The sequence below is a fragment of the Lampris incognitus genome, chromosome 4 (genome assembly GCF_029633865.1).
Source record: "Lampris incognitus isolate fLamInc1 chromosome 4, fLamInc1.hap2, whole genome shotgun sequence".
Taxonomy (NCBI): Eukaryota; Metazoa; Chordata; class Actinopteri; order Lampriformes; family Lampridae; genus Lampris; species Lampris incognitus.
In genome coordinates, this window is record NC_079214.1 from 44,404,067 (window position 1) to 44,415,412 (window position 11,346).

At 46.6% G+C, this 11,346-nt stretch overlaps 1 protein-coding gene across 1 annotated transcript in view; it reads left to right on the forward strand.

Annotated features, from left to right (window-relative positions):
• Window positions 1–861: 861 nt before the first annotated feature.
• mapk8ip1b (mitogen-activated protein kinase 8 interacting protein 1b) overlaps window positions 862–11,346 on the forward strand; it is a 56,334-nt gene continuing 45,849 nt past the window's right edge. Inside the window, exon 1 of the mRNA XM_056279345.1 lies at window positions 862–1,364. Within this exon, the coding sequence (XP_056135320.1) occupies window positions 862–1,364 (503 nt within the window). The remainder of the gene's footprint in view (window positions 1,365–11,346) is intronic.

The following is an 11,346-nucleotide window of genomic DNA, read 5'->3' on the forward strand; positions in this document are numbered from 1 at the left end:
GTTTTTATATGCTTTTCTCTCAAAAATAGAGACTCTGTGCTCATGATGAGTTTTTGGAGCATGCATGTATTTTTCTCCTGATTAGATTGACTGTCACAACTTAGCAATTGATTTTCTGTTTAGTTGTTATGGGCAGCATTATACATTTACACACGTTTGCATCTTTTCTTCAACCATCGTGCATCGTGATGTGAAGCTTCAGACGTCACGAACTCGCAGGAAACCATCTCTTCCTTCTGTCTGTGTAGCCAGCCGTCGTTGTGTGACAAGTAGGCCCTGCATCCAGCGACCACGAAGAGCTATAGGCTATGCACTATACCACCATATTTCAATTTCTGTATTGTTTGTTTTCCTAAAAAAAAAAAAAAATCTGCCGAGTCCTCCACCTTGACCATGGCGGATAAAACTCAATCCATGGTGAAAGGTGTTCTTAAAGAGGCGACATCACAGTTTCACTCTCACTACTTTGAATGGACCAATTGGCTTCCATGGGGCCCCTATTTGAATGTGAATGAGTCGCGGAACGCCGGGGGACACGCGTCCGGCCCGCGCGTTTGGTCTGCCAAACAAGCGGCCCCTGACCCCTCTCAGAGACGTCCGAGGTACAAAGGGGGGAAGGGATGGGATCGCATATAAAAGAGGGTATTTCTGCCTGTTCATCCATCTATTATCATCCATGAACTCTTGGGGGTCGGCCGTTTCTGGAGTTCCTCGTATACTCAAAGAAGCGCTGCGTAAATCGTGCCCGGACCATCCAAAACTTAAGGCACGCCGTCCCAGCCTAATTTCATAGCGTAGAATATGGAGAAGACGCCACCCTCCACTCATCCTCGGCATTTCATGCAATCTGCTCGTCTGACGATGTCGGCTGGCCGTGCTCCCACGCCGGGCTCCCACGCCGGAAGCCCCGATCGGAGGCGCGCCGGGGGCGAATCGGCACTGGCAAAGAGGCAGCCTTCCGTCGCACCGCAGCTCTTCCGCTGCTCCGGGAAAACCGCCCTTCTCACTATGGACTATCCCCCCCGCCGGCAGCAACTGGTGGCGTCGGTGACCCGGAGAAACGAGCGAGAGAGAAACCGGGTGAGATTGGTGAACGCCGGCTTTCAGACCCTGCGCCAACACGTGCCGAACGGGACCGCCGACGGCCGGCTCAGCAAGGTGGAGACGCTCCGGTCCGCAGTGGAGTACATCAGAGCCCTGCAGCAGCTCCTGGACGAAAACCAAGCGGCGCTCCGGACCGCCGGCATCCCGTCGCCACCCCTGACTGTCTCCAGCGCACTTTCAGCGGGATCCAAGTCGCCCCAATCCACCTGTTCGTCCTCCTCCGAGCCCGAGCTAATGGATTTCACCAGCTGGTTACACAGGTAACCCTGATTAGTTAAGTGGTAGAGCTGTGCAGCCTATCGCGGCCACTGTAGATACATGATGTCCCATATACCTAACACATGCTTCCTCTTTTTCATTACAACAGATACTGAACAGATCCTGTTACCGAAGAGACTGAGGAGAGGTAGACTCACTTCCGGGATTATTCTATTTCAAGACGATGTCAAAAGAAGCCCGTCCTGAACCATGCTGGAAACCATACGGACTCTATAACAACTCCCAATCCCACTTAAACTGTTGGGAGATTGCAAAATCACCACTGCCAGTCGAGTGCGTCCGTGCGTGCCTGCGTGCGTGCGTGTGTGTGTGTGTGTGTGTGTGTGTGTGTGTGTGTGTGTGTGTGTGTGTGTGTGTGTGTACATTTGTAAATACACTTGCACTATAGTCTAAAGAGATCTTATTTTTGTTTGAGGTCAATCGTAATAAACAACTTTATTCTCATACCAGGTCTATTTGTTGTATCAAGTTTACATTCATGGTGTCCACAGGGGTGGAGAAGTAGACTTTTGATTTGTAATAAAAGCAGAATTGTGGAAAATATAATTGTGTGTGTGTGTGTGTGTATGTGTGTGTGTGTGTGTGTGTGTGTGTGTGTGTGTGTGTGTGTGTGTGTGTGTGTGTGTGTGTGTAGCTTGTAAGTAACAGTCCGTCTCTCTGGTGAAAGGGACCTGGACCGATCTGCTGTGGGACGGAGCTCGTTCATTTCACTGAAACATTATTTGCATATGCTATTGTGCGTCCCAGGTTGGTCCTCGGTGTATAGGCCTCCTTCACCGTGCAGCCTCTTTAGCCCTCCTCGTCTCTAAGGGGCAGTGAATAGACTGGCTAGCAGTCCACAAAGCCTCTTTTGAGGCAACCCCTTATCCATCCTCATTCATCGCAAATGAGAATATGATATGGAGACACAAACACAGCCAGCCACGTAGGGCTCTTGCTAAAGTTACACACCCGTAGCAGTGACCACGTCCTGCTGTTTGTTGCATATGGCATCAATGGTAATGATATCAACTTGTACAGGTTTTTTTTATTAACTTGGAGAGTAGAGGGGAGGGAATATTATGAAATAATTTGGCTCTTAAAATTAAGAGCCTGGTTTTGTGTGACCCTTGGGGATAAGAAAAAACCAAGTGAATTAAGAATAAAGTGAGCTCCAGATAAAATAATAACACTTCTGAGGTTTTTGTGCCATATCTCTGTGGAAGCAAAAGCCCATGGGTGATATAGATTTTGCAACCTAATGTTTAATTTTGGGTCACTGGAAAGATTGCAAGCTAATGAGCAGCATCTGCACAGTCTACTACATTTAATTAAAGTCAGACTCGATGAAGTGTGTGAGCCACAGCATTTGAATGTCACCTCCTTTTAATCACTGCAGCTTTGCATCAAATTTGCTTCTTCGCACCGCATGTTGCACTGCTTATCTCTGCTGGTGCTGCACACTGTGACCAATAGTTTCACTTCACATCATTACATATATATATCCATTATTCCATCCATTATCTTTACCGCTTACCCTGCTCTCAGGGTCGTGGGGGTGCTGGAGCCTATTCCAGCAGCCACTTGGCGGCAGGCAAGGAGACACCCTAGACGGGCCGCCAGGCCATCATCCAAATATACAGTCTATTACTGTCAGGGTCTGAAGTTGAAACAATTAAAAGCTTTATTTCTATTTTCATTAGTTTTTAATGATCGCCCCACACCCCAAATTCAGAAAACGTTTTCTCCTTCCACCCTTTTAGGACTCTCTGGGTAACAGGTTTCTAAGTTTTTAATTCCCCTATCCAAACAATGAATGACAAAACATACAAGGTTGTGACGAATGATAAAAATGGCAATGTATTTTCATCAAACCACAGTTTTGGTTAAAATCACCTTTGGATTTATCAAATCACGTGTTTCAAATCACATGCAACCTTTAGTCACTTCTACGGTCTATGAATGAGCGTTTTTATCACATGTAGCTTGATTGTTAAATATTGTAGCGAATTCGGGGAGGGGGGGCAGCCGTGGGAACCGTCGCCACGGCCGGGACGCGAACCCATGTCGCCCGCGGTGCGGGAGATGCGGGTTCGCGACCCGGCTGCGGCGGTTCCTGCGGTCGCCCCCCCGAATTCGCTACATTTGTGTTAGAAGTGGGATGCGCGCGGACGCGCTCTCCGAGGAGAGGGGGCAGTGTAACGTGCATGGATAAGTAGACATGTTAGCCCATCGCTAACGGGTCAGACCCTTTAGTCCACTGTGTGGTGTATTGGATCGAGCACTCGGTGCTCGATTGTGTTGGACTGTCACCACTACTGAGTTCTGTAATACACTGGTCGAGCCTAGTAGTGTGTGATGTCTCCGTCAGTAAAGATCAGACTTGTGCCGCATCCTCGTCTCCGTGTACTTATATATAATAGTGATTAAGTTAGTAACCCACGAATAGTAACACTACAATAGTGTACATAAGAGAAGTCACAACAAACTGGTTAACGTTGTCGCCCGTGGTACGGGAGTTCCGGGTTCGCGCCACAGCGGTTCTTGTACTGCCCCCCCCCCCGAATTCGCTACAATATTATTACTTGCACCCCCATTCTCTCTCTTGACGTCAATTAGCATTCCTTTTTTGCGAGCCCAGTCAGATCTGCCATGGGGAAGCGGTCCCCCTTGCTTTGTCTGTGTGCCCAGGCTGCTTGTCTCCATGCCCTCCCAGTAACCCCCCACTGATCCTGACTGGCCCATGTTGGGGCTCCCCTGTATGTCGGGGAGGGGGGGACAAAGGGACGGGCTAGGGCAGCGGTCGGGAACCTATGGCTCGCGAGCCATATATGGCTCTTCCGATGACGGCATATGGCTCCCAGACAATTTTGAGTTGAAAATTTTTTTTTTTTAAATCAGTTTGGAACTGATTTTAAAATACTTTTGATATTTCTTAATAATACTGTCATTTTAAAGTAAACAGAAATTAGTTTTGAAGATACATTTCACGGGTCACAGGTCACCCGTGGGTCGGGTCGGGAACCAATGGCTCGCGAGCATGTCCGGGTCATTGTAAAGGTGAAGAAATCAATTTTATCAGATAGCCAACTAGTTTATCCGCTTCAACCCTTGTAACGGAAAAGATGGCGAAAAGAAAAAAAGACGATGATTACCGTGCATTCCAGGCTGCGTGCACAGAGGAATTTGCATTTGTGGAGAGAGCAGGATCTGCGGTATGTCTAATATGCAATGATAAAATTGCATCGATGAAACGGTCAAATATAAAGCGGCACTTCGATACGCACCATGCTTCATTTGCATGGAAATATCCAGCGGGGGACAGCAGGAAAAGGGCATGCGAGGAGCTACAGCGGAGAGTGCAGACGAGTCAGCAGCAACTACGTGTGTGGACCAAGCAAGGTGACGGGAATTCCGCTAGCTTTGCGGGGGCTTTGGCAATAGTAAGGAATGGAAAGTCATTCACAGATGGCGAGTATGCCAAAACATTCATGCTTGATGTGGCCAATGAACTGTTTGATGACTTCCCAAATAAAGACAAGATAATCAAACGAATAAAAGACATGCCCCTGTCAGCAAGAACTGTGCACGATCGTAGCATCATGATGGCAAATCAAGTCGAGGAAACACAAATTAAGGACATAAACGCCGGGACATACTTTTCTCTCGTGTTAGATGAGTCAACAGACGTTAGCCATCTATCTCAGTGCAGTATCATTGCCAGGTATGCTGCAGGTGACACACTGCGTGAGGAAAGCTTGGCTGTTTTGCCAATGAAAGGGACAACAAGAGGAGAGGATTTATTCATGTCTTTCATGGAGTTTGCTAAAGAAAAAAAACTACCGATGGATAAACTTATTTCTGTCTGTACTGATGGTGCACCCTGTATGTTGGGGAAGAACAAATGATTTGTAGCGCTTCTCCGTGAACATGAAAAGAGAGCCATCCTAAGTTTTCATTGCATCCTGCACCAGGAGGCGCTTTGCGCTCAGACGTGTGGCCAGGAGCTTGGCGAGGTGATGTCTCTGGTCATTCGAGTGGTCAACTTTATTGTTGCCCGAGCTTTAAATGATCGCCAGTTTAAAGCTCTGTTAGAAGAAGTTGGGAATCATTATCCCGGTCTGCTTTTACACAGCAACGTGCGTTGGTTGTCAAGGGGGAAGGTGCTCAGCCGTTTTGCAGCTTGCCTGAGTGAAATCCGGACTTTTCTTGAAATGAAAGGCGTCAAGCATCCTGAGCTAGACAACACTGACTGGCTCCTGCAGTTTCACTATCTCGTGGACATAACTGGCCATCTGAACCAGCTCAATGTGAAAATGCAAGGTATTGGAAATACAATCTCATCCCTTCAACAAGCAGTGTTTGCATTTGAAAGCAAGCTGGAAGTCTTTCTCAGGGACATTGAAACAGGTCGTCTTCTGCACTTTGAAAGACTGCAACAATTTAGAGATGCATGCTTAGCAAGTGACTCCACTCAACATCTGGATCTCCAGCAGCTAGCTGGCTTTACGTTCAATCTCCTGCAGTCATTCAAAGCACGTTTTGGAGAATTTCGTGCGCGCACTGGTCTTTTCAAGTTCATCACTCATCCACATGAGTGTGCAGTGGACAAAATCGACCTGACATGCATCCCCGGGGTCTCTATCGGAGACTTTGAGCTGGAAGTTGCTGACCTGAAGGCATCAGACATGTGGATGAGTAAGTTCAAGTCACTTAATGGAGAGTTGGAAAGTCTTGCGCGACAGCGAGCAGAGCTGGCGAGGGAACACAAGTGGACAGAAATTAAAAATCTTCAACCTGAAGACCAGCTGATTCTTAAAACTTGGAACGAGCTTCCTGTGACATACCACACAATGCAGCGTGTGAGTATTGCCGTATTGACCATGTTTGGCTCTACATATGCATGTGAACAGTCTTTCTCGCATATGAGGAACATTAAGACCAACCTACGCTCACGTTTAACTGATGGAAGCCTCAACGCCTGCATGAAGCTCAACCTCACCACGTATGAACCAGACTACAAGGCCATCAGCAAAACCATGCAGCACCAGAAGTCGCATTAAAAGTAAGACATATTTAATTTATTATACGTTAAAAATACTATATGGCTCTCAATGAAATATATTTAGAAATATTTGGCTTTTATGGCTCTCCCAGTCAAAAAGGTTCCTGACCCCTGGGCTAGGGGGTGCTTTGAGCGCCATATTTCCAAATGAAGCAGTACATTTCCCCACCGAGAGGGAAACTACCCCGGGACAGCGTGTCAGGGAGAAGAGCCCAGAGGCACGTGTTGTCATGACTGGTGAACTCGAGCTACGCGTTGTCTCGGAACCTCATATCGTCCAGTCGACGCAGAACATTTCTGCGTTCGAGTCGGGACGGCGTCAGACTATGCGCATATTTTACTTGGTTGAAAAAGTTCCAAGTGTTCAAACGTAGAAGGACAAGATGAAAAACTTGGGAGTTTGAGTAAACATACGTTGTTTGTTTTTTTTTAGTTTCCCCCCTTTTTCTCCCCAGTTGTATCCGGCCAATTACCCCACTTTTCCGAGCCGTCCCGGCCACTGCTCCACCCCCTCTGCCGATCCGGGGAGGGCTGCAGACTACCACATGCCTCCTCCTCCCATACATGTGGAGTCGTCAGCCGCTTCTTTTAACCTGACAGTGAGGAGTTCCGCCAGGGGGACGTAGCACGTGGGAGTCCACGCTATTCCCCCCAGGTCCCCCTCCCCCCAAACAGGCGCCCCGACCGACCAGAACACATACCCACATCCGGCTTCCCACCCACAGACACGGACAATTGTGTCTGTTGCAACGCCCGGTCAAATCGGAGGTAACACGGGGATCGAACCGGCGATCCCCGTGTTGGTAGGCAACGGAATAGACTGCTACACTACCCAGACGCCCCTTAAACATAAGGTTTTTAAGAAGGAGGCCTCCATATAACACGCTACCGCTACCCTCCAGCTGGGACGATACTGTCAAGCATGGTGCCAAACACAAGGATAACCACGCCTAGGGTTGCCAACCGCTCCTTAAAATAAGGAATCGTTCCTTATTTTATATATAAAATAAATAAATAATATATATATTATGTGTGTAGTGTAAGGCACATTATATTTGTTACGCCCGCGCCGCCCCGTCCATCCAACCCCCGTCCCTGTCACTTATTTCCATTTCAAGGAGTTTGCAACCCTAACCACGCCCTAAATGTTCACAGCTTTACAAGTGTATCAAGTCAAGCAGTCTCCCAAAAGTCTAGTCTTCCAGAGTCATGTTACCCCTTTTAAGCCATCTTAGTGGGGTCATTTTGCATGTCTGTCAGCACGTACATGGATGGAAATCATTTCAAACACCACAGGATCAAAATAGTCCCCTGTTAAAGTGCTGCATCTGCCATCTGAGAAGCACACATTCAGTCCTTCCTGGTCTCAGGTTGTGTTTTGCAAAGCCTGTCCTCTTCCACGAGGCTAATCCTGTCTGTGTGACTGACCAGGGTTTATGATGGGCCTCCCTGTGTCTAGTTGAGATTCTGTCTAATGATCCACAGCGCTCTCTAATGGCTCTCTTGTTTACTTTAATTGGGTTGTAGATCGCTGAGGCGTCGGACCAGTGCTTCAGCAATTCCCATTTGCCTCCCCATGCTGATGAGCGGCAATGCCATGAGGGCTCATTATATGGCACAGCATATCCAGATAAGGACATTGAGCAGAGTCCTCAGAAACATGGCTTGCAATATTTCAACTGGACATTGAACCTACGTGCAAATTATTAGCAACTTAGGGATCATCTGTTCTCTCCAGGAAATGGACTGACAAGGTGAAACCCGGGTAAAAGGTGTGTTGTACTGATGATTAAAACAAGTTTAGTTCAGCCGCAAAAAGAGCAATCGACGAGGAAAAGGAGGAGACTGGTTTAAAAAGACTTGGTGATCAACATCCCAAATAGATTTTTTTGCATGTAACTGTTTATAATAAATACACGGTGAATATACACTACCGTTCAAAAGTTTGGGATCACCCAAACAATTTTGTGTTTTCCATGAAAAGTCACACTTATTCACCACCATATGTTGTGAAATGAATAGAAAATAGAGTCAAGACATTGACAAGGTTAGAAATAATGATTTTTATTTGAAATAAGATTTTTTTTACATCAAACTTTGCTTTCGTTAAAGAATCCTCCATTTGCAGCAATTACAGCATTGCAGACCTTTGGCATTCTAGCTGTTAATTTGTTGAGGTAATCTGGAGAAATTGCACCCCACGCTTCCAGAAGCAGCTCCCACAAGTTGGATTGGTTGGATGGGCACTTCTTTGAGCAGATTGAGTTTCTGGAGCATCACATTTGTGGGGTCAATTAAACGCTCAAAATGGCCAGAAAAAGAGAACTTTCATCTGAAACTCGACAGTCTATTCTTGTTCTTAGAAATGAAGGCTATTCCATGCGAGAAATTGCTAAGAAATTGAAGATTTCCTACACCGGTGTGTACTACTCCCTTCAGAGGACAGCACAAACAGGCTCTAACAGGTACTATTTAATGAAGATGCCAGTTGGGGACCTGTGAGGCGTCTGTTTCTCAAACTAGAGACTCTAATGTACTTATCTTCTTGCTCAGTTGTGCAACGCGGCCTCCCACTTCTTTTTCTACTCTGGTTAGAGCCTGTTTGTGCTGTCCTCTGAAGGGAGTAGTACACACCGGTGTAGGAAATCTTCAATTTCTTAGCAATTTCTCGCATGGAATAGCCTTCATTTCTAAGAACAAGAATAGACTGTCGAGTTTCAGATGAAAGTTCTCTTTTTCTGGCCATTTTGAGCATTTAATTGACCCCACAAATGTGATGCTCCAGAAACTCAATCTGCTCAAAGAAGTGCCCATCCAACCAATCCAACTTGTGGGAGCTGCTTCTGGAAGCGTGGGGTGCAATTTCTCCAGATTACCTCAACAAATTAACAGCTAGAATGCCAAAGGTCTGCAATGCTGTAATTGCTGCAAATGGAGGATTCTTTGACGAAAGCAAAGTTTGATGTAAAAAAAATCTTATTTCAAATAAAAATCATTATTTCTAACCTTGTCAATGTCTTGACTCTATTTTCTATTCATTTCACAACATATGGTGGTGAATAAGTGTGACTTTTCATGGAAAACACAAAATTGTTTGGGTGATCCCAAACTTTTGAACGGTAGTGTATATGGTTAGCAATACACCACATCACATTAACCATTCAGCAACCGTATATGGCATAACAACAGCAACACCAGAAAAGGTTCTTGGGTAAATTGCTGCTGTGTGGTGTGATCAGTATCTGGCATTAGCTGCAGCTGTAGAGGTCAGAGGACATGATAATTACGTATTCATCAGTCTGACCACAAAAAGAGTTGACCCAGTTGAAATATTTTCTATCCTCCACAATCTCTAGTCAGCAGCACATTTTGTTTCCAGCGAAATAAAGCCGGCCAGTGGTGCAGAGCAAAGAAAGGCGATCTAGCACTAAACACAGGGGGTGAATATGAGGAGAGGATCAACTGAATCAAATGGTACCTCCCTTTTCTCAAGCGGCGTCCTTATCTCCAGGGCCAGGACTGCTGGATCAGACTGGGTTGTTTTGAGAGGGACTGGTGAGAGGACTCATTTCTGCTTGACTGTGTTAGCTTTGGGTCACCAGATCCCCCCGTACACTCACCCTGACCCCCCTTTCCAACATTGTCTGTCCATTCACCCCCTAACCAGATTCTCTGTGTTTGTTTTTCGGGGGGGGGGGGTTGTCATTGTGGTGGCGTGGAGCGCCTTGGTCGGTAGCCATGGGCCTGGCTAGGCCGCCAAAGTCTCCTGCCATATGGGCCAGAGGCACAATCGAATTATCTTTGTCCTGGCCTCTTTTCTGGGAGTCCAGGAATGGCTCTGGCCCTGTGACTGCAGGTCTGGTGGGGGGTCGCAGGGCCACGGTCCGGCCGGGATCTCTATGGGTGATAATTAACAAATAGATAATGGGATCATCTTCTCCTCATCCATCACAGACTGCTGAGGAGCCTTTGAGCCACGCTGAAAGCAGCAGCTTTTTGGTGTGCCTCATGCTTTATTGGCTTCTCTTTAAATGTCTCACCGTTGGGCCAAAGAGAGGGGCTTTAATCTAATAACCTTTACTTTAAAGCAGGGATAATGGACGTTAATGTTAGCTCCTTCCCTCACGCTGTCGTTTGATCCCCCCCCTTCCCCCTCTCTCTGTCTGTCTCTCTCTCTCTCGCTCTCTCCCTCAATCTCTGTCTCTCTCTGTCTCTCTCTCCCTCAATCTCTCTCTCTGTCTCTGTCCCTCGCTCTCTCTCCCCAATCTCTCTCTCACTGTCTCTCTCTCCCTCAATCTCTCTCTCTCTCTCTGTCTCTCTCCCTCAATCTCTCTTGCTCTCTGTCTCTCTCGTTCTCTCTCCCTCAATCTCTCTCTCGCTCTCTGTCTATCTCGTTCTCTCTCTCTCGCTCTCTCTCCCTCAATCTCTCTCTGTCTCTGTCTCTGTCTCTCTCTCTCCTCTCTCTCTCTCTCTCTCTCTCTCTCTCTCTCTCTCTCTCTCTCTCTCTCTCTCTCTCTCTCTCTCTCTCTCACACACAAACACACACACACTCACTCTCTGTTTTTTCGCTCTCTTTTATTTCTCTCTCTCTCTCATACTTTCTCTTATTCCGTGTCTGTCTTTATTTTTTTTGTGAACTTTTTGTGAAATTTTTTGTGGAATTTTGTGAATTTGTGACACTATTAAAGTTTTTTTTTAAAAAGTCAAAAAGTATTTTGTTCTCTCTCTCTCTCTCTCTCTCTCTCTCTCTCTCTCTCTCTCTCTCTCTCTCTCTCTCTCTCTCTCTCTCTCTCTCTCTCTCTCTCTCTCTCTCATTCTCTCTCATTCCATCCTTTACACCATTTCATGACACAACTTTTAGACCTGCCGAATGCAACAAAGCAGTTGAATTTTAAAAAATGAAGGGAAAATGAAGCAAA